The sequence below is a fragment of the Octopus bimaculoides genome, chromosome 2 (assembly GCF_046866305.1).
Source record: "Octopus bimaculoides isolate indiv1 chromosome 2, ASM4686630v1, whole genome shotgun sequence".
In the NCBI taxonomy this organism is placed as follows: Eukaryota; Metazoa; Mollusca; class Cephalopoda; order Octopoda; family Octopodidae; genus Octopus; species Octopus bimaculoides.
Genome location: NC_142929.1, coordinates 129,391,327 through 129,416,592, shown reverse-complemented (window position 1 = coordinate 129,416,592; position 25,266 = coordinate 129,391,327). Strand labels below are relative to the sequence as shown.

General features: G+C 35.9%; 1 protein-coding gene across 6 annotated transcripts in view; it reads right to left on the bottom strand.

Annotated features, from left to right (window-relative positions):
* The window catches only part of LOC106874304 (ankyrin repeat and IBR domain-containing protein 1), a 303,299-nt gene that overhangs the window by 172,164 nt on the left and 105,869 nt on the right, over window positions 1-25,266 (bottom strand). For 4 of the 6 annotated variants that reach the window (XM_089338084.1, XM_089338105.1, XM_089338091.1 and 1 more), the window contains exon 3: window positions 1,609-1,856. In XM_089338084.1, coding sequence (XP_089194210.1) covers window positions 1,609-1,796 — 188 coding nt within the window. In that variant the 5' untranslated portion in view covers window positions 1,797-1,856. Of the gene's footprint in view, window positions 1-1,608; window positions 1,857-12,478; window positions 12,570-25,266 lie in introns of those variants that run through there. The other 2 variants (XM_089338097.1, XM_089338118.1) reach the window with 2 other exon arrangements.

Here is a 25,266-nt window from a genome sequence, read left to right as displayed (position 1 = left end):
AAACACACCAGCATCGGTTGTCAAGCGATGTTGGGGGACAAACACAGACACACACACATACATATATACGACAGGTTTCTTTCAGTTTCCGTCTACCAAATCCACTCGCGAGGTTTTGGTTGGCCTGAGGCTATAGTAGAAGACACTTGCTCAAGGTGCCATGCAGTGGGACTGAACCTGGAACCATGTAGTTGGTAAGCAAGCTACTTACCACACAGCCACTCCTATGCCTAGGAGTTAAACAATTTCATTTTATATGCGACCTTATTAAGGCAAAATGTGGCTTAGTGTTTACATATTATCTGGAGTAAAAAAAAAAAAAAAAAAAGATGGTGATAAAGGTCAGAGAGAGAAGTTAATTCCCTTGGCATCAAAGGATTTCTCTCTCTCTCTTTCCTATGTAAAGAGTGTTATAATGCAAGATTAATTAGACATGAACACTGAATGCAAAACATTTGTGGCGACTGAAGAGAAAGACAATAGCGAATATTGCTACTGGACACATGATGTTAACTTGCATGAAAGATGAAGCACAAATGAGTTGTGAGAGCAATTGTGTATGTACAAAAAGCATTAGTCAGTTTATACAGGAGAGACAATTGTGCTGTGAATTGACAATGACTTCTGTACAAGACTGTGTCATGTACTGTCAGTAGATGGTACTAGTGACAAAGAAAAATCTGAAGATGCACAGAAAGAAAGGCATTATCCTGCTTTATGAGATATGATGGAGGAATGAGGTGAGTAGCAAATGTGCTATATAGCAGACCCATCCAACCCATATCATATGGATGGAAAAAAAAATACTGACACTCAAATGATGATAATGATGATAATGATATGGTTTTAGGTTCAGTCCTACTGTGTGAGACTTTGAGCAAGTGACTTTAACAATAGCTCCAGGCTGACCAAAGTCTAACGAGAGGACCTGGTAGACAGAAGGCTTGCGCGCGTGTGTGTGTGTGTGTGTGTGTGTGTGTGTGTGTGTGTGTGTGTGTGTGTGTGTGTGTGTGTGTGTGTGTGTGTGTGTGTGTGTGTGTGTGTGTGTGTGTGTGTGTGTGTGTGTGTGTGTGTGTGTGTGTGTGTGTGTGTGTGTGTGTGTGTGTGTGTGTGTGTGTGTGTGTGTGTGTGTGTGTGTGTGTGTGTGTGTGTATATAGTGTGCACAAGTGATTGCAAATAAGTATCACCATCATACGACTGATGCTGTTTGTCTCCAGTCTTCCATGAAGAAAGTCTACCTTGCTTAGAAAAAGGTGACGTGCATGAAGCCATAGAGGGGCATCAAGACATAGAAAATTTACCTCAACAAATTCCATCTGACCCATGGACGTTAAAATGATAATGATGACTTAATCGCTTTAATTGAAATAAAAAAAAATATCCAGTAAACCCTATAAGGGTGATAAGAAGGGCACTGAGCTGTAGAAACCATGCCAAAGCAGACATTGGATCTTGGCTCAGCTCCCTGTATTGTTAGTTCATGTCAAACCCTCCAATTTATGCTTGAGTGGAAAAAGGGACATTAAATGATGATGACAATGATGATGATGATAACAATGTTGATAATATTTAGAAAAATCAAAAGGGACGGAGAAAAGGTATCTTACCGTAGTAATGTTCTCATACCATGCCTTGATGCATAATGGACAGGTGTCTCATGGTTACAAGAGTCACCATAAGAACTGTTGGGATCCAGTGATTTACGAAACTCATTGTTACCATTGTATACATTTAGAGCAGCTATCTCATCGCCATTCTGCAAATATTTCCGGAATTTCGATGAAGAGCTCCCCATCTTCACACCACAGATGTCAGGTATGCTTATCTAGCAAGCAATAAAACCTCCTCTTGTTATCTGCATAAAAAAAAAGAAAGGAAAAGGTTACAATTGACACTTCCGTCATCACACACGATTTCAAAGAATAATACAAAAAGACATAACATAAAAATATAAAGTGTCCTTCTGGACATTATTGTAGACATCAAACAATGAAGATTTATTTATTTATTCAGGGGTGTAGCCAGCCCACTTATGCGTACCTTTCCTACATTGGACACTAAACTCCGCTTGCGAAGACTTGTTGAGGCAAGTGAAATCGAACTAAATTCGATGACTGGCACTCGTGCCAACGTCCTCTCCTTCATTGGACACCAAACTCAGCTTGCGAAGACTTATTGGGGCAAGCGAAAGCGAAATCGGGATAGCACCTGTGCCCAGCGTCGCCTTTCTGGCACTTGTGCCGTGGTATGTGTAAGGATTTTCGAGCAAGATCGTTGCCAGTGCCCTGGACTGGCTCTTGTGCGGGTGGCACATAAAATACACCATTTTGAGAGTGGCCGTTGCCAGTACCGCCTGACTGACCTTTGTGCGGGTGACACGTAAAAGCACCCACTACACTCTCTGAGTGGTTGGCGTTAGGAAGGGCATCCAGCTGTAGAAACTCTGCCAAATCAGATTGGAGCCTGGTGTTGCCATCCGGTTCTACCAGTCCTCAGTCAAATCATCCAACCCATGCTAGCATGGAAAGCGGACGTTAAACGATGATGATGATTTTAAATTATATAGGCATGGGTATGACTGTGTGATTAAGAAACATGTTTCGCAATCCTGTAGCTTCAGGTTCAGTCCCACTGCATGGCTTTTTAGACAAGTGTCTTCTACTACAGCCTCGGGCTGACCATTGCTTTGTGAAGGAATCTGATAGATGGAAAATGTGGAAATACATTTAATGTGTGAGTGTGGGTGTTGCATGTGTGTCATGTCATGTGTGTGTATGTGTATGCTTGTCATCCCTCTCACTGTTTAACAATTGGTGTTGGTTTGTTTACATCTTTGCAACATAGTGGCTCAACAAAAGAGATGAATAGGATAAATACTAGGCTTTAAAATAAGTTTTGGGATTGTGTGATCTATTTGTTTAACTCAGCCCAAAGTGGGTGGTACTGCCTCACCGGGGGGGGGGGGACAGTAGAAATGGGGCAATAATGGGGTGACCAAAACAGGCAATGAATGTAAAAATAAACACCAAACAAAATAAAGGGTTAATTAGGTCAAATTGTATTTGTGAAATACTGTTGTTTTGAATTTGCTACAGAAAATGGTCTATGCCTGTGATGATGAGTGGTGGTGGTGGTGGTGGTGGGGGGGGGGGCATAAGGAATGTGACCTTAGAACCAAGGGGTTGGCAGCCTGAAAAAGTTTGGGATCTGTTTGTTTAACTAAACCTTTTAAGCCAGTGCTGCAACATGATCACAGTCCAAAAACTGAAACAAATAAATGACAAAAGATTAAAAATAGGGATTATCACCAGTATTCTTTATTCCCAATTAGGACTGAGCCTAGTTCCAAAACGAAAACTAGAACGACTGATAATCTGGGAGAAAACTAAGTAACTGCAGGGTGTTGCTAACATCTAATTCATGCTATGCTGCTTTTTAGATAATAAATCTTCTCGGTGTTCTGTGTTGTGAAAAGTGACATGTGAAAAGATAAACCTTGATAAGAATATTGAAGAACTAAATTACTAGCATTTCTAGTCATTCACCAGAAGTCTGGTCACATTGCAGGACTGTGTTGTATAGAAGACATATAGGGAAATATGAGAAAAAGATTGTGTTTTATGGTAAGCTTGTCTTTCAAAATATTATTTTATATAAAAGAAAATAAAGACATTGGAGTCCCCCTGACGAAATTAGTGGTAGTATGCATCAGTCAAAATCAGTGTAAAAGAATGTTCAGAAAATGAAAGAAGTGTGTGTGTGTGCGCATGCAGCGAGTAGCAGGAGAATTACAACATTTAGGGTAAGGTCTTTCACTAAGAAAGAAAGAGCATGCTGGCTGGCTGGGCTATAAATAGCATAGAGGAGTTTACAAGAAAGAAGTCTGTCAGACGATGAGATGGTGGTGGGTCAAAAGATAGATAGATAGAGAGTGAGAGAGACATAGGAAACAGTAATGAATTAAATTAATACAGGATACAGAATTATTTATGTATATGCAAGCATTCATACGTATATATGTGCACACACACACACATATAAAATGTATACTATACATTGAAGTAGAAATATTTGAAAGTTCTATACAAAATAGAGGTGTGTATAGAAGAACTATTGACCAGTGGGTGCATAAAGTTTTGCCCTTTTTTGAAGAAGAAAGGAGATGGAAAAAAATTAGAGCCATTTCAGGCTTGGAATGTAAAAAGCAGATGATAATATAATAATATAAACTAATATAATAACCATGCCAAAGTAGACAGTAGAGCCTGGCTCAGTCCTCTGGCTTGCCAGCTCCTGTGAAACCATCCAACCCATACCAGCATGCAAAACAGATGTTAAATGGTGGTGGTGATGGTGGTGATAGCTAAACTGGACAAAAGATTTTTTTTATTAGTAACATTATGCTCCTTATGATTTTCCATACTATCTCTTTCTATATTCATGCATGCATTTGTGCATTCACTCATACAAGCAAATGCTCATCTACATACCTAAACATAGAGGTAGCTATTGTCAACAGTCAATTAGCTTTGTTCAGCTCTCCTGGTCCTAACATGGTATTGGTCGTGTGATCTTATTTTAATATCACTCGACTGTTTTTTTTTTTCTGAACTTAAAAAGAAAGATCAGAAGTCCTTACTGACTATTGAAGGAAATCCAACTACATTGGTGCTATTGATAGAAACACACATGAACCTGAGGACCCACCAAATCTAATAGGGAACAGAAATTTTTGGTGTAGCTCTCAGATGCAGCCACATGAAGAAGGGATAAAAAAAAAGAAAGCAACCAGGAAAAAGACAATGAATTTTGTAATCTTAAAAATGTCTAAAAATTACATTACAAAGTTACATTCATAGATTATTTCTAAATAAGCATCGACTATTTAACAAACCAAACCAAGTAAAAGAGATATTCTTCTCCTTTTCCTTATTATCATTATCACTGATTCAATGACCACCCTTCCCTGCTTGCATGGGTCAGACAAAGTTTACTGAGGCAGATTTTCTACATTCAAATGCCCTTCCTGTTGCAACCTTCAGCTGTTTCCAAATAAGGTAATATTTTTTTCATGGCCAGATAGGCTTTCACAAAATATAGGAAATGAATGACATTGTTTGTGTGCCAGTGAAAGATAATTTACAACAATCACATGATGGTAAGACAGGGAGACTCAAACATATACACAGTCTTACACACACATACAGACATGTGCACGTGTATATACAATGGGATTCTTTCAGTTTCCATCAAGCAAATCCATTCAGAAGACTTTGGTCAGCCCAGGGCTATAGTAGAAGACACCAGCTCATAGTATCATATTATAATCAATATGCTCCATTATACAAGAATTATCTTTTAAGTAAGTTTCTACTAAAACTGCATTAAGTAGGCAGCTAGGATTGTAATAAAAGCTAGCAATTGAGTCCATATTATTGATCCTTTACAGAAATGTACCCTGATCAACTCAACTCAGTTTACTTTTGTTTTAACAACTGATAAAACAGGTACCAGTTTATTTACTGAACATTAAACTTCCCTCTTAGAATGTGGATCAGTCTGTTTAATACTACTAAAGCCAAAGACAAATATTGGCTCTTTGAGATTTTATTGTTGATAAAAGGATTACTTAAGTTTTTTTTAAATATATTTTATAGTATAATTTACATTTTAAATTGTTTAAAGTTTGATTATTGTGAAATACATGAGTTAAAAAGATTTAATAGAGAATTATTATAATTATATTATTACCATTTTCAAAGAAATTTTCTTAAACATTATCAAATTTGCTGAAGCAGAAAAATTCTCTTCAACAACGTACAATTGCACTATACTTTTGCACAATAATAATCCCATCTTTAAAAATTTCATTAGTAAAAAAGAGAAAGAAAAAAAAACAACAAAAACTAACAACAACTGGTAACACTGAAAAAATACAATGAAATTAAGTTTCAAGTAAAACCACTGCTAAATTATAGAGCATTTTAAAAGTCAGCTGGAAGAAATCAATATCTTAAAGCTATCAGTTCACTGTGAATGAAGGGAAGACTAAGTGATAGTAATAAATAAATAAATAAAAATAGAGTGAATAATAAAATTACAGTGAAAAAATAATAAAAAAATACAATATATAAATAACAGAAACTTAAAATGCAGAGCTTTTAAAACTATAATTTATATTCATGCAAGTACAAAATAAATGCACAGGAGGTTTTAGTTCAGGAAAATTAAAATTATTGAATTTTAATTTCAATTTTGTAAAACAATGATAAATACAAAGTAAGTAAAGTTTATAATTGCGAAACACAAAGAAGAGAAAACTAGACAATCTAAAATATTACAAGATGTTACAGGACAGTAAACAGAAATGAAATACATATATATATGTATGTATATATATGTATACACATAAAATGGACCAAAAGGTTGACATTAATGGAAACTATATTATGTATATAAGTAAAATAACAAAATGCTAATAAGTTATGGATGCAGCTGACAGGAAGGAAGACTTAAAGATAATAGACATATGCATATAAATCAGAAACCCAGAGTAGAAAGTTTTATGTTGTGATCAGAGTTAGTAAAATATTTAAATAACTTGAAAAGAATTGGAAATAACATCTAGCCAGATTTGACATGATTGACAGGCAATGGAAATATTGTATTTCAAATCCAAACCACACGGTATAGATAAATAGATGGTTGAAGGAATAATGATGTAGAAATAGAACAGAATAACAGAAATGTAGAATGTTTACAATAGCACAACTGATAATATTTAGAAACAAAATGTGCAGGTTTAAATGCAAAGGTGCTGCCAGAAAATTATCAGCAAGATGATACATTCAATATTTGCAATAAAAATTACAGTACAAATTCTTTTTATCAGTCTCTCTCTCACACACACACACACATACACACACACACACACACACACACACACACACACACACACATACACACACACTGTCCACTTTTCCCATTTTATCATTTGCTGGATGAGACTTCTTGAAGAAGCAGTATTCTATGGCTAGTTAGTCTTCCTGATGTCAACACTTAAATGTTTTCAAATAAGATAATCTATTCAGTGTTTTCACAAGTTGAACCACTAAGTTACCAGAATGTTTGTTTATGCAGGACACAAGCAGTATCACTACAGCCCAAGTACTAAGTAACAATGTGTAGACATGGAGATCAACACATACTACCTTCACATCAATATGAAACCAGAAACAAATCACAGAACCTACTTCAGATAACCATTGAAAGCTATAAATTCCATGTCTCAAACTGTTACACTGGACATACAACAATAACACTTTCACATCAGCTGACCATGCTTTAACAAAAGGGAAACACTTTTAAAAACACAGCACACAATATATAGCAAGATATATAACCAACGACTTAATGGTTTAGAAGAGAAATCTATAACCATAACTATGTACAGCCAATATGTAGATAACATAAACTTTATAGTTCTGCATCAGCAAATGAACCTGAAAGTAACACCATGACAGCATCTAGCATATAGCTAAGTCCACTCATGTAAGTATCAAGGAGGCATAGATTATCTATCCAAACACACAAATAATAGACTGTCCATACTTGACACTGACACCTGGCCAGAAACAATACAAAGCAAAATCCAGGTCCCCCCATTCACATAATGGAAATGTATAGCCACCAAATACTTAGTTAATAGAAACTCTGCTATATGTGGTAATGGGAAGATCAGCATACTAGTAATAGATTTAGTAAGAATGAAAAATATAGTTTTTGTGACAACCTTGTGAAGTGTTTACAATACCTTCTCTACTGAGTGCAGTTCTCTGAGTATTACCAAAAAGGACAGAATCAATGTATACAGGGAAAGGGTGGGGTGGCAAGAAAAAGAAAACCTTTATAAGATATTACACACATGGAACTTGCCTTGCATAGTAGAACAAGTCATGGATTAAGTGAAGAGGAATAAGTAAGGTCGGTAAAGCAGATTCATAGTATAATAGTTAATTAGTCCACATTAACCCATAATGAGCATAGGGGCCAGTTTCCTGGTTTCTCTGGGGTATCTATTCCTCCCTGGATAGCACACTGGTCTGTCACAGGATTACTCATTTTTAGCCAGCTGAGTGGACTGGATCAGTGTGAAATGAAGTTTTTTGCTCAAGAATACAATGCATTACCTAGTCCAGGAATCGAAACCACAATCTCACAAGTCCAGCACCCTAACCACTAAGCTATGAGTCTCCACTATGGTATAATATTGACAAGTGTAAAGACATAATGTTCAGTCACACTACTACTAAGGGTGATCCAGCCCTTAAATTTAGGAAAGTGCTAAACAAAGAGAAACTTAAGTGTGAAATAGTTGAAAAGCTGGCGAGATCAGTCACACAACTTTCAATAGGACTACTCGTCAATAGTAACAGCAATTGTATAGTTTGCAAAGAGAATCCTAAAATGAATTGTAAAAGTAGTAATGCAGTATACCATATTCATGAATTGCGTGGAGAGTGACTGCAAGAATTCCATCACAACTTATATAGGGGAAAACACCTGAAGCATAACAAAGAGAATATAGGAGCACTAACAAGAATATGAGGAAAAGTCACCTACATCAATACTATGTCAACATGCAAATGAAAACCATAGCGTTATGCTAAAGAATATAGAATTAAAACTCTTATCAATACACCCAAAGTATGACAAACAGAAGTGGCTATGTATATATCTGATACAAAGAGAATGCTTAAAATAAAGTGGAACAGAAATAGCAACAATCTCAAGGTCATCACCAGTCCTTTAACATGAACTGCCCCATCACCACACATACACATGTATACATGTGAGCGTGTATGTGGTTGTGTGTGTGTATGTATGCATATAAATGGATATGTATAGATGTGTGTGTGTATGCATACAAATGGATATGTATAGATGTGTGTGTATGTGTGTGTGTGGTGGGGGAATAAATATGGAGATAAATGTGTAGAGAATATATAAGTGTCAATTCAATAGAAATCTCAAGAAGCAAAACAAAGCATTAAAGCACTGCACTGTGACATAGCAAACATGCGCATGCCGGAAGTGACATGCAGGCTCACATATGCTTGCAATGTATGCACATACACACTAATTATGCAACCCACGCATGCAAACACAATCCGAAAATTATAAATATCAGGAAAAAAACACAATGTATCCAGTTTGGGGCAGTAACAGACCCAGAACAGACAAGATCATGTCATTGATGAGGTCACAAATAGCAACAGAAGGACTCTGACAAACCAGCTGATTGATTAAATGATTTGTTGAGTAATCAATTGCCTAACTGGTTAATCAGTCAACTAGTTCACTAACAATAATGGCTTCAAAATTTGGCACAAGACCAACAGTTTCTGAGGGGGTGGGGAAATCAATTACATCAACTCCAATGTTTGACTGATACCTATTTTCTCAACTTTGAAAGAATGAAAGACAAAGTCAATCTTGGCAGAAATTGAGCTCAAAATGTAAAGACTGACAAAATGCTGCTAAGTATTTTGTTTTTTACATGCTTATGGTTCTGCTGTAGAGGCGCAATGGCCCAGTGGTTAGGACAGCGGACTCGCGGTCATAGGATCGCGGTTTTAATTCCCAGACCGGCCGTTGTGAGTGTTTATTGAGCGAAAACACCTAAAGCTCCATGAGGCTCCGGCAGGGGATGGTGGTGAACCCTGCTGTACTCTTTCACCACAACTTTCTCTCACTCTTACTTCCTGTTTCTGTTGTGCCTGTAATTCAAAGGGTTAGCCTTGTCACACTGTGTCACGCTGAATATCCCAGAGAACTACGTTAAGGGTACACGTGTCTGTGGAGTGCTCAGCCACTTGCACGTTAATTTCATGAGCAGGCTGTTCCATTGATTGGATCAACTGGAACCCTCGACGTCGTAAGCGACGGAGTGCCAGCAACAACATTGTTATTATATATGGTTCTGCTAGCTCATTGAATTTCTAATAATCCTTTCTATAATAGGTATAAGGCCTGAAATTTTAGGGGACGGAAATAATCAATTACATCAATTCCGATGCTTGACTGGTACTTGTTTTATCAATTCTGAAAGAACTAAAGGCAAAGTCAAAGTTTCCTTCCTCTCAATCTAATCTTTACTTCCAGCTAGGAAAAAAAAGTGTCTCTGAGAATAGATATAAAGGAATAGCATGAATCCAATAAAAGACTAATACCATTACAACAAATAAAGATAGCTAGTATATAATATAGGTTATATATATATATATATTGCAAATGCTGTTTAAAATGCAAGAATTTTTTCAGTGTTAGAATGGATTGAATGACTTTGATGGAATAATTCCTTTGTAGTTGAATGTAACCCAGTTGCCAACCATTCACCTGTGAATTAGAAGTTTATGACTATGTCAGTTGAACACGTTGATGTAAACAGTCCACAAATATTTCACAAGGATGTAACAATGGTTGTATTTATGTCTGATCTCATAACAACAATGTAGTCAACAGTGAACTATCATAAACTCACAGTTATGAGAAAGGATGTCAACAAAATGTATACACAGAAAATAACATTTCTACGCTTGCACAGTATTAAGTAGTATCATTTTTTATCTTCATTTGTGGGTATAGTGTTAGTTTATGCCACCTATTTTTTTTCCTAGCAACCCCTTTAGTACTTACTTTAACAGTTCTAAAAATAGGTAATAAAAATCTTGTTTTATTCCTGGAGTTTACTATCTAAAATTACACCTTGGGTGGTCTTTTTGAGCATATAAAATAAAAAAAAGTAACTGAAATTGTAATTCTTATGACTTATAAGTGATTTAATACTTAAGTGATACTTATAAAGTGATTTGATAAAGCACATTTTTCATGATTGAGAGAACAGTTACATTTCTAAGAGTTGTAGCATTCACTGTGTACACAACAGTCCTTCCTACTAAATGGAAACCATGATGGATTGCAACATGTCTTATGGTGTTTTAATATCTCACACATCACTGTTAAAGTAAAATCTCAATGCTATAAACTTAGACTCAACTCATCAATTTTAGATACTGTTCAAGATATAACTTTTCAATAAAGTTTTAGTTTAGAAAGAAAAAAAAGTGGCAACACTAAGATTTCAAGAAACTGTTGAAAGAAACATTTTTTAGAGATATTAGATGCGAATATAAGTTTTTTTTAAAATACAATTTGATGGTATTAGAATCATATCTCAAAGGATGCCAGCTGAAAACTAGTGCCAGCTTTTCATTTTGCACATGTCTATACATTGTACATGCATTTATAACTACATTTTTGTAACCATTTAATCTAACCTTCTTTTGATTCTAACTAAAGTTTTGATAGTTGACATCAAACAGGTGTTCATTTTTGTGAGCAAGCTTCAGTTAGATAAGTCTTCAAAACAGCTTCTCTTTGGTGGTGTCTATCATTTCTCAGTTAAATGACAATTTTATTGTCAATATTTCATCTCATTGCTTTTCATATAACAAAATCTTTTCATAAAAAAAATATGAATCACAAATAAATATATAAATATATAACTTTATGAAAAGAAAGCATCAACAAAATACAGAATTTAATACCAGATAAAACCCAGGGACAACTTCAAACAAGATCTGCCAGCACCCACCACACAACTGAAATAAAACTGCATCAAATGACTTAACAAAATAATAAAAAAAAAAAAAGAAAAGAAAATTACTCAAAACTGATAAATGCTTGTATTTGGAATAAATCCCAAAAGAGTAAAATGTTATACAAAATAATTAGCAACATCAATAACTCTGATAATGAAACATAATGGAACACTACATCCCTATAACAGCTTAGCATTAAAATAACATCCCCATACCTTAATGGCATGAAAACATCTTGATTAAACACTTTTCTGAAGCCACACAAAGAAAACAGAAATAGAAAACAGAAAACCATACATGTTCCTTTGACCATTTCCTTCCATTCCAGCAGAGACCAGAAAAGCATTATGGAAATGTAAAAACTCAAAAGCCTCAGGGTACTGCAAATCACAAATATACACTGCCCTCAAAAAATATAGGGACTGCAAAAAATTATTGCTCTCATCAACTACTTATAACATTGATACCTGATTTTGACAATCTTGAAAATGTGATGAATTCTAATAATTCTAAACAAAAGTGAAAAAAAAAAAAACTGAAACTGAAGTATTAGAACTGCAAGAGCATCCTTGATGTTCTCGACCCACTGACTCCTCTCTCAAACTCACAAGTTCAGATCATTACACTAAGTCACCACATTACTCACAAACCATACAGAAAAACTTATACAATGGCTTCAACAACAACAAAAAAAAACATAACATAAACACACCTCTTGAATTATTAGTAACGATAGTAGAGTTTTTAACTTTGTTGTTCTTTACCTACGTATAAATAAAATACAAAGCACCTCTCTCACAAACAGAATACTCACGAGTAAGCCTCTTCACAACTTGCCAAGCCCATACAGACTACAATAATAACATATCCAGACTATGTAGTTTCTCAAGCAGTATACCGGTATATATATACTTTTAAATATAGCTTTATACAAACTCATATGCAAATGACATCATAGTTATGTAAACCTAGCTATTAGCCTAACAACTACACAATGATGCCAACTCTGTGACAATTCCCTAAAAACACGGTCCCAAATGAGCAATGCCTGTCAAATCCACTTCAGATTATGAGTTAATAAGAGTGCCTTGGATATGGATACATGATTTGCTAGAAATGCCAGCCAAGTCTCCCTCAGGTAAAATCCTAACATCTAAAATAAAGAAGAATACACTGGCTAATGTAAGGTCCTGTTATACAAAAAGACAAGATGATCAAAGCTGGAATACATTTGGTCATCAAAACTGAATTGACCAAGGGCTGAACAACAACAATAATCATCACTCTTCTTATTGGTTTCAAATTCTGGTATAAGGTCAAGGGCTAAATCAATTACATCAGCCCCAGTGCTCATCTGGTACTGATTTTATCAACTTCAAAACAATGAAAGGCAAAGTTGACCTTGGCAGAATTTGAACTCAGAATGTATAGACAGATGAAATACTGCTAAACAGTTTACCTGGCATTCTAACAATTCTGCCAGATCACTGCCTTCATCACTTTTCTTATTAACAACAATAAGGAACATGAGATTCACCCAACCATCTCACATAACGTAAGCACACCATATACATATACATAGAAATAAGAATTTAGGAAATAAAGTTTCCTAGACAGAAACCAGTCTGGGTCAATGCTTATATTCAGAGATAAGACATGTGACAATGATAGAGATTGAAATGTAATGAAAATAACTACAAATTTTGGTTTTGTATTTGGTTTGCAAGATTCCTGATGTGAACTCATGGGTTGAAACAGACTATGTTGTATCTTGGGAGGATCTGATTGACTGAACAATTAATCAAAGAATCAATCAGTTAATTGGTTAAATGGTTTACTAGTTGAATAATGATAATAATAATAATAATAATAATAATAATAATAATAATAATAATAATTGTTCTAGACACTCTCTCGAACAATACTCTGTGCAAAACAAAAAATATGGTACCCGAGTTATAATGCTGACTTGAACTTCTAACTTCTTGTCTCTTGAGGTTTGTGGATGAGACCTGGAGTTAACTTGTACAAATACAAAGCAAAAGCCAAACAAATAATAAAAATAATAATGATGATAATAATAATAATAATAATAATAAATCCAAACTAAAACTAGAACAGCAACGAACCATGATAAAACGATGGCAAGAAAAGCCCCTACATGGTAAATACTGGGCTAAACTAAATGCGAAAGAAATAGACAGAGAAAAATCCCAGCAATGGCTGAGAAGCTCAGGACTCAAAGCAGAGACTGAAGGATTTTTGATTGCTGCACAAGACCAAAGCCTCCCCACCAGAAATTACCAAAAACACATAATGAAAAGAAATATAACAAGTAACTGTAGAATATGTGGAGATGGACAAGAAACAATAAATCATATTATCTCTGGCTGCCCAGTCCTGGCTAAGAAGGAATATATTCACAGGCACGACAGAGCTGGGACCTATATACACTGGAAGCTATGCCAACACTATGGAATAACAACAGAAAAAATATGGTATAAACACACACCAGAAAAGGTCACAGAAAACGAGAAAGCAACCATACTCTGGGATATGCCAATACACACAGATAGAGAAATTAAGGCAAATAGACCAGATATAGTTGTCAAAGATCACGAAGAAAAAAATGCTTTCTAATTGATGTATCAATACCAGCAGCTGACAACGTTTCTCGAAAAGAAATGGAAAAACTTTCAAAATACAAAGACCTGGAAATAGAGATAACTCGAATGTGGAATCTAAAAACAGAAACAATTCCTATCATAGTAGGTGCCTTAGGTATAATAAAAAAATATTCAGACAAATACATAACAAAAACACCAGGACTTACAAATATATATAACATACAGAAAATTGCACTACTGGGTACTGCACACATTCTACGCAAAACACTTTCAATACAGTAAACATAAGAGCACCACAGCAAACCACAGCACATACCCAAGGCGCACAGAGCTGCACTCGGTAGTGAAGTGAAAGCACATTATAAAAATAAAACTACTGAACAATAATAATAATAATAATAATAATAATGGCTTCAAATTTTGGCATGTGACCAGCAATTTTGAGAGAGGGATAAGTCAATTACATTGACCCCCAACACTCAACTGGTACTTATTTTATCTATCCTGAAAGAACAAAAGGCAAAGTCGACCTCAGTGGAATTTGAACTTAGAACATAAAGACAGAGAAAATGCTGCTTAGCATTTTGCCTGGCACAGTAACAATTCTGCCAGCTCACCACATTAATAATAGTAACAATAATCCTTTCTACTAAAGACACAATGCATAAAATTAGTTGACATCAACCCTGAAAGAATGAAAGACAAAGTAAACCTTGGCAGAATTTGAACTCAGAACATAATGGTGGATGAAGCATTTCGCCCAGCATGCTAACGATTTTGCCAGCTTGTTCCTTTAATAATAAATAATAAATAATAGAGCTGTTACAAAAGGAGAGCATATCCACACACTGGTGAACCTATATGAGACATGTCAAGGGGCTTGCACTTTTATGAATCCTATTTGTATTAGTCACAGAACCATATTCTGCTATTTGATCCATATCTGGGGCCCTTGACTGGTACTACTGCTCTGGGTAAGAGTGAACCAGGGAATAGTGGTGTCTAAGCAGTATTTCCATACTCTCAAATTCTCCTGAACACCGCAGCTGATGCCTTAGCACAAGATACAGCTTAACCCTTTAGCATTTAATCTAGCCCCTTATCTGGCTAAAATATTCTGTTTTATTTTCAAAATGGCCAGTTTGTCACACTTATCCTACATCATCATCATTTAATGTCTGCTGTCTATGCTAGCATGGCATGGACAGTTTGACTAGGGTTGGTAAACTGAGGGGCTGCACCAGACTCCAGTCTAATTTGGCATGGTTTTTACAGCTGAATGCCCTTCTTAATGCCAACCACTCTGAGAGTGTAATGAGTGCTTTTACATACTGGTTGCGTGACACCAGTATATGCCATGACTGTGATTTCACCTCAGCATTATTCTAAACATTATTCTAAAAATAAACAGGTCACGGAAATCTCAAAGCTACAAAGTAATGCATGACTAATTCAAAACAATGTGAATAAAAAAGCATTACATCTGACAGAGGAATCTGAATGCTAAGAGCTAATACCTTGCCAAGTGCAAAATAATAGTGTACAAACACCATATTGGACTTATCATGGATTACACTAGTCTTAACTGGGTCGCTGATACCTTTACAAAAGATCTCAAAAGATTATTATAAAAAACATGAAGGAGTGTTGTTCACATCACCACAAGCTGCACAACAGCCACACTTATAGACATAAGAGGGACTTGTTTGTTGCTGAAGTGTATTGGCAAGAACTGTGAAATAGGCTTTCACACAGTCCTTAGCAATACATTTTCAATCGCTTAGTAATACACAGACATGTCTACAACAATTCAGAACAATATCATTCGAATCACCATAAAAGTATTATTTAATACACATGATACAGACAAAATTCACACACACAAACAGAAGCAACTTAAAATACCTCAATTAGCTCCAGAAATATGTGTTGAGAAGCATTGACAATTACAGCCCATTATGCCTGTCTCTATTGTGACTACCACTAAAAACTAGGGGCATAAGGGACGACAACTGACAGTGGAGGGTGGGGTGGAACAACTTTGTCATACTCCTTGAAGGATTTTTAGTTGAACAAATTGACCCATGTACTTATTTTTAAGCCTGGTACTTATTCTATAGGTCACTTTTTGCCAAACCACTATGTTACAGGGATGTTGACAAATGCAAATATATATATCTATATATATAAAAATGAGAATGTATGTCTGTCTGTCTGTCTGTGTGTGTGAATCCCTAAAACTCGAGAACTACGCAACCAATTTCATTCAAATTTTACACATGCCTTACTTAGGGTTCCAGTTGTAGTCAAAAAAAACTATTAACTTCTTGCAGAGTTCGAGCACACGGCAACATAATATCTCCTCCACTATTTAAGTATTACGTGTCAAAAGTGAAACAAAAACACTCATGTCAAATACTTTCACTTTAAAAATGAAACTATTCCACTAACTGAAACAATCACAATTCGATACTGTAGTTACAGATACTTTCACAGAGAGGGAAAGAGAGAGACAGAAAGAGAGAGACAGAGAGAGATGTATATGTATACATATACATGTATATGTACACCATTTCGATACTGTAATGACAGATACTTTCAGAGAGAAAGAGAAAGATAGAGAGAGAGAGAGAGAGAGAGAGATGTATATGTTTACATATAGATGTACACGTATATGTATATATATATATATATATATATATTTCCATATATATACATATATAATTTCCAGTACCGCTGCCGTAGTCTCCTTTAGAGAGACTTAGAAATATTAATAACTCTATTTCTGAAAACCAGTGGATAGACTCCACTGAAATTAGATAAATAACCTTCGAGCAGATAGTCAGCAGCGCCGCCTGGCTAGGGCTTGGCTGCTCTGCATTGACAAGGGGCAACACCCTGAAACTAGTCTGCAGATGCCAAACCAGCAGGGGGACACTGCTGACCTCCCCTGTTCGAAGGTTATAAAGGACACAGGTTTCGTGTGTCACATAGCTAGCTAGAGGCGATGGCTTCTTGGAGCTAATTCACGGCAGCTTTCGTCCTAATTTTGGGACTGCCATGTTGGCTTGGCGATAACTATTAATTTCCAGTACCGCTGCCGTAGTCTCCTTTAGAGAGACTTAGAAATATTAATAACTCTATATATATATATATATATATATATATATATATATATATATATATATATATATATATATCTATATATATATATATATATATATCTATACATACATGTATATGTACACATATGTGTAGATGTATATATATATATATATATAGATGTACATGTAATATGTACACATATATACATATATACATGCATACAGATATCTATACATATATACACCCATCACACACACATACACATGCACACAAACACACACATTAGTCATTTGTTTTCTTATCCAAAACTACGTCAAAAGTACTGAATGGATCTTTATGAAATTTGGAAATTATATTCTTTGCATAACGGCCATAACTTCCATGAAAATTCATATATTTTTGATGTTGATGAAATTTTAACCCGAACATAACAGATGAGCATTATTTAGAAAATGATGTCACACGTTATCGAGGCTACCATTCTTTCTGGTATTCCAAGAATTCCTCTTACTCCATCAGGAGCAGACATTCCTTTTACATTCAGAAGACTACAATTCCCCCTTTGTGTGACTTTTGCCATGTCCATAAACAAATCTCAGGGTCAAACACTGTCTGTAGCTGGTCTTCTCTTGGAAGAGCCCTGCTTCTCACATGGACAACTGTATGTTGGCTGCTCAAGAGTGGGCAGCAAAAAAAAACCTATTTGTATATGCTCCACAAGGGAAAACAAGGAACATAGTTTACAACGAGGTGTTATAATCACAACAGCAAGAAAGTATGTACATGATCACCTTCTTTTACGAAACTTCATTGACTTTCATATATTTATATTGATATACATATATATACGTGTGTTTGGGTGCGTGTGTGTATATACATCTCTATATATAAAGATGATGCGTAGTCTAGACGGCGTTTTTAGATATCATTATTCTCTTTAACCTGGGCAACGCCGGGTATTTCTACTAGTATATATATATATATATATACATACATACATATATATAGGTGCAGGTCACATACTTCTAGGTTGAGTCCCACAGCATGGCACCTTGGGCAAGTGTCTTCTACTATAGCTGCAGGCCGACCAAAACCTTGTGAGTGGATTTGGTAGATGGAAACTGAAAGAAGCCTGTCGTATATATGTGTGTGTGTGTGTGTTGTGTCTGTCCTCCTCCCCCCATCACAGCTAGACAACCGGTGTTGGTGTGTTTACATCTTGGTAACTTAGCAGTTTGGCAAAAGAAATTGATAGAATAAGTACTAAGCTTAAAAAATAAGTTCTGGAGTTGATTTGTTCAACTAAAACCCTCCAGAGCAGTGCTCCAGCATGGCCACAGTCAAATGACTGAAACAAGTAAAAGAATAACAGAATATATTAAAAAAAAACAACTCTGTCATACTATTATACTGCACCCTATATGGTAAATCTACTTCAGAGGGCACAATATGGTTCCTAATTCAGATTATGTCAAATCTGGTTCTACTAAGCCCCCAGAGCAATCCAAAGCTTGATAGGTCTCTTTCAGTTTCCATCTACCAAATCCACTCAGAAGGTTTTGGCTGGCTTATGGCTATATTAGAAGACACTAACCCCTTACTCAAGGTGCTACACTGTGGAACTGAGACTCAGAACCTTGGAAAGCAGATGTATACATGTGTTTGTTTACATCTGTACTCGAGGACAAGTCACCAAATGCAATGCTGCCGTCATTTCTGTCAATAACTTGTTTGTTCAGTATTTGTGTTCATAGACATGTGAAATAAGAGGTCTCTTAATAAACAAGGAAGATAAGCAACAGGAATGGCTGTAAAACTACGTCTCAGTAATATATCCATCTAATCCGTGCAAGCATGGAAAAGCATGTAAAACAAAACAAACGAATCATGCATTGCTACATAACCAACAAGAAGTACCAAAGTCAGCTATCATTGTAATTGTTATTGGCACTTCAGTGACATTAGCAGAATAGGCAGAAATGTCAAAAAAAATATTCAAGTCCAGTTGGGTACCAAAATATAATTTATAAGCTTGAAAAAAAAAATTCTATTTTCATGAGCATATGCTTACATATAAACATGTTTTTGTTTACAAATATAGTAAACTGTAACCTTGATAATGTGTGCCTTTGTGATCACTGCTGGAGTGGTTTGGCAGTGAGTCAGCATTGCATAATGACTTTCAGTCAATTACGTTTGAGCATGAACTGTGAAGTGTCCCCCTACGTCACTGCCATAAAATACAAATGACATGATTGTAGAGTAAATTAGAAATATGAGCATCAACATCTCTAGCAAATCAGAAACAAAAGAAAATTGGAAACTGATTTCAGTGTTTCAATGATTTGGAAGTTTTTCTTGTGAAGAAGAACCAATGCAGAGTTATATCTTCTATCTTTTATTCTTTTACTTGTTTCAGTCTTTAAACTGTGACCATGCTGGGGTACCATCTTGAAGAACTTTTAGTCAAGCAAATCAACCCCAGTACTTGTAATTTTTTTTTTTGAGCTTGCTACTTCTTCTATTGGTGTCTTTTGCCAAACTGCTAAGTTATGGGGACGTAAACATACCAATACCAGTTGTCAAGTGGTAGTGGTGGGGGAGCAGACAAACAAATACAGACAGACACACACACACACACATATAGATATGATGGGCTTCTTTCAGTTTCCATGTACTAAATCCACTCATAAGGCTTTGGTTGACCCAAGGCTACAGTAGAAGACACTTGAGGTTGGAAAGCAAGTTTCTTACCACACAGCCAGTCTGTGCCGATAATGTAATTTGTATACAATTTTATGTAATTTTTTTCTTCTTCAATACTTTATATATATATATATATATATATATATATATATATATATGATATCAAGTGTTTATTCATTGTATTAAATGTAATTAGTTTGTATTCTTGATATTGGACTGCATTAACTAGTCTCCCTTTCTTCTTGATAGAAACACAGATTTCCACATAACACAAGGCCTATTTTGTAATATCTCCTTTCTGGTGTTACTTGTTTTTGTTACTTTGTACATATGAAGGGATAGGCATGAATCAGCTAGAGTTCAAAATGTAGGAGATCCACAAAGAAAATCTAGCTTGTATTCTGATGTCAAGGACATCAGATGTTTACAGAAGAACATATATTTTGCCATTCAAATAAATGCAAATAAGAATAGAACAAAAATAAGGAATGGTGATAGAGTAAGAATAAGAAACGATCTGTGTTAAAATAGGATTGAGCATGATGAGAAGGATGGATGCGAAAGCCATCATTAGTATGGTATGTTCAAGCTATTTGATGTTGATGATAAAGACCCCTTAGAGGTGTTGTTGCCCCTGGAAACAAATGAAGCAAGATTTATAGAAAGAAGAAGTTGACATCAATAACCTTACATCCTTTTTGCAAAGAAATGCTTTTTTCAACCCAATTGTCAGAATTTTGTAATATTAACAGCCTTCTACCTTAATTAGCATAAATTATTTAACTGACCTGAAACATTGCCATTATATTAACACACAGTTGATGAACCATTAGATAAAATATATTTTTTTCATCAGCAGCACGTCAAAAATTTACGAGCATCCATTGTTTGGGGAAACATTCAAATTATTGATCAGGAGTGTGTACCCAATCAATTTAAGACAAGTTAGGGTTTTCCTCGCCATACGTTGCATGAAAATCTGGAATAAAGCATGTAAATGACACATGAACTCTGGCCTAACATTTGTAGCATGCTCTGACTAACATCTATTTCATCTCTCATGGCCAATCACTGCACAACAGTATTTAAAAAATTTCTATTTTTATTTTGTTGTGTCGGGGGAGAGTCGTTTTGTTTCTGTGCCTTATAATTTAACACACTCACCAGTAAAATTTCCACTTATTTAAAATCATCATCGTCGTTTAACGTCCACTTTCCATGCTAGCATGGGTTGGACGATTTGACTGAGGACTGGTGAAACCAGATGGCTACACCAGGCTCCAATCTGATTTGGCAGTTTCTACAGCTGGATGCCCTTCCTAACGCCAACCACTCCGAGAGTGTAGTAGGTGCTTTTACGTGTCACCGGCACGAAGGCCAGTCAGGCGGTACTGGCAATGGCCATGCTAAAAATAAGAAATAAGTGGAAATTTTACCGGTGAGTGTGTTAAATTATAAGGCACACAAAGAAAATGACTCTCCCCAGACAAAACAGAATATGCTTCAACACACGAACTCACATAAAGAATCTTGCAAACCAAACCCAAAAATGAAATGAGAACAACCCCAACAAAACATCTAATCTTCTAAACCATTCTAATTCCACTGATCCAGAATGACATTTTATTTCATCAACCTGAAAACAAAAGTAAAGTTGACCTTGGTAGAATTTAAGAGAATCATAAACTCCATAAGCTATTTGTCTTGGCTCTCTGCACTACAAATTTATTCCAACTCCAATGATGTAACCCTAGAATTTACAGTATAAACACAAATCAAACTGAAGCAAATCATGTTCAGAGTGTAAAGATTATATTTGTACCACTGTACTTATAAGTGTTTGAGAAGAGCCAGCTTTTACTACTCGACAACTACTAATAATTAGAATTAGTAATGGCTTCCTACGCCAACCCATTTTATATTGCACTCTTAAGTCATTTCCTTCAAGATCTCATTGATGCTTGATTAAATTCACACATCTGTGACCTCCGAATGTTGGGGCCTCACAGAGGCAATGACAAGTGACCGAGACCTTTGGAGATAAACTGTGATTGAGAAGACCTGGCAAGTAAAGTGAGATCACAGCTGAGGCCAATACGAGTGTTGCATAACCAGCCAATTTAAAAGTATTCTTGAATCATCGGGTGATACGCTGTGCTTGAGAAGACCTGTTGAGTCAAGTGAAATCGTAGTCAGGGCTGATGCCAGTCCCACCAAAATGGCACCTGTGCTGGTGGCATGTAATAAGCACCATTCAAGCATGGGTCAATGTCAGTGCCACTTGACTGGCTTCCCATGCCAGTGGCATGTAAAAAGCAACATCTGAACGTGGTTAATGCCAGTGCCACCTGACTGGCTCCCATGCCAGTGGCATGTTAAAAACACCCTCTACACTCTTGGAGTGGTTGGCATTAAGAAGAGCATCCAGCTGTAGAAACCTTGCCTGATCAGATTGGAGCCTGGTGCAACCTACTGGCTTGCCAGTCCTCAGTCAAACCGTCCAACCCATACCAGTATGGAAAAAACGGGTATTAAACAATGATGATGATGATGTAGATAGTATTTAGCATGTTTTTAGATCAACATTAAAAAATGAATAAAAAAGCAATAGAGAGTGTATGTGTGTATGTGTGCAACTCCATGTGTGTGTGTGTGTGTGTGTACTCGTTCACCAATTTCACTAAATGCCTCAAGACATTTTAGTATCGTTGCATATTTTATCTTTATGTTGCATATGTAAAAACAAGTCAGTTTGATTACAGTTGATCATTCTCCAACATTGCAAGTAAACACACCAATTCATTTTATTGTGCTACTTATACAACTGCTTATAAACAAGAAGTTATTACTACCCCATGATACATATTTCCAGATAAGTTGAATTAGCCTAATGAGATTACGGTGTGATTTAGCCATAGATCCTGTACAGTTCTGGTGACAAGAGAGGAACCTCCAACCTTTCAACTGGTTATTCTTTAACCTAGCAACTTCACCATCAGTACACTCTCATGTTTATAACTATCATCGTCATCATCATCATAATTTAAGTTCGCTTTTTAATGCTTGGATAGGTCACATGGGATTTGTCGAGGCAGATTTTCTTAAGCTGGGCACCTTTCCTGTCACCAGCTCTCACCTGTTGCCAAGAAAGGTAATATTTTCCCACTCTGAGAGTGGAAACTGGAAACGGACAGCCTCATTTGTACGATGATGATGCTCATTTGCAATCACTATATATGATGCCTAGGCAAACACATACATACACACATATACAGGTTGTGATGAGTAAATTGTCACCATTTTATATTTCTAATTTCGTACATGCACATTATTTGTTTTTGATTTGTTGACTACACAGTATAGTGGGGTCAGTTGGGCACTGTCGGTGAGAAAAACAGCACCGTGATGCAATTTACTCTGCCAGAAATTTGAAAACAACATGTTGTATTGCTTGGCGCTTGTGCCGGAAGCACCAATACGAACAGATAGTGAATACACAGAACAACCGTTCGTTTGCTGTGTCCCCAAAACATACTGAGAGTGATATAAATCAAACATCCAGTCCACATCAAGGTGTTTGGAGAGATCACTAGTGATGGTGACATCATGCCTCCATTCATCTTTCCACACAACCTCAGACTCAACATAGAGGCCTACATCAAGTGCTTGGAGGGGGCAGTGCTGCCCTGGGTCAAGAGGGTGGCTGCCAGAGGACCCTATGTCTGGCAACAGGACTCTGCACCATGCCATACAAGCAGGAGAACCCAGTCATGGCTGTCACCCATAACATCTGGCCACCTAACTCCCCAGACTGCAACCCTCTTTATGTGTGGTGTGCAGTTGAGCGAGAGACCAACAAAACTCCTTGTAACACCAAAGATGAACTAAATCAAGGATTATGGCAGCATTCACCAACTTAAACAAGGAGGTTGTCCAGAAGACTTGCAGTAAATTCCAAAGTCGTCTGGAGGCTGTGGTTGAAGCCAATGGCGATTTTATTGAATAAATTTACTCTTTAGTTTTTCAAGATATGTTTTATGTAATTTTGGTAAATATATATGTTAAAACGAGATGTCAGTGTTATCTTTATTGTTGTGTAATTTACACAACAATATATTCACTGCACCCTGTATACACACGCATGATGGGCCTCTTTCAGTTTCTATCTTCCAATTTCTCTCACAAGGTCTTGATCCACCTGAGCTGTAGTAAAACATACTTATCCAAGGTGTCACACAAGACCACGTGTTGGGGAAGCAAGTTTCATATATACCATTGACAGAAAAATATATTTGTCAAAGCATTAAATATTGGAATTTTAAATATGTTAGCATTTCTATTTATAGGGATTTATGTAAAAATAGAATACAAACATTTACCAACATTTGTAGCATTTTGCAGTGGTGTTTTGTGTGAAATTAAACTGAGAATTGCTCTATTATATTTATAACACAGTTATATCACTTTTCCAGATTGTTCTAAAATGGGGAAAAATTTGATATGACTGTTTCAAAGAAATAGTATTTATAAACACATTTTATTTGCCAAGTAGCAAAGAGAATTTTTATATTTTGCATAGCAATATAATTATTAGTTGCCAAGGGTATGGGGAACATGTAGTATTTTTATACTCCCTAAGGGAATGCACACATGTACAACAATTGGTACATAGAGTGTGTTGATTTGTATAGATTTTAATATTTTTAAAGATTGCAGTGATGAAATTCAGAGAACAAGCAGTGCTAGTCACATTCATGATGGATAGTTTTCTTTAATATAATAGTTTTTAAACCAATATCAGTTTCTTTATTTTGGATAATTTTTTTTTCCTGTGTGTATTCAGAGTATTTTTAATCTTCTATATGCTTTAATCATTTTTATTATAATAAAGTGTTGTGTGTGAAACCTAAGGTATTAGTTGTGTGTGTGCATATTTAATACAGAAACTGCTTGACAAAAGAGTTGCAAGATTATTTAAATCAAAACAAGATTATTATCACTCAAGTGAAAAAATCTTCATGGTAGTGCACTTTCCCGTACCACAGCCATCCAATAATGTATTAGCTTCAAAAACCTTTTCATCTAAAAAGGCACTAAATATTAATTTTTTTTTCTTTCATCTGAACTGAGACAAAGAAAAACATTAATTTCTACTACTGATGGG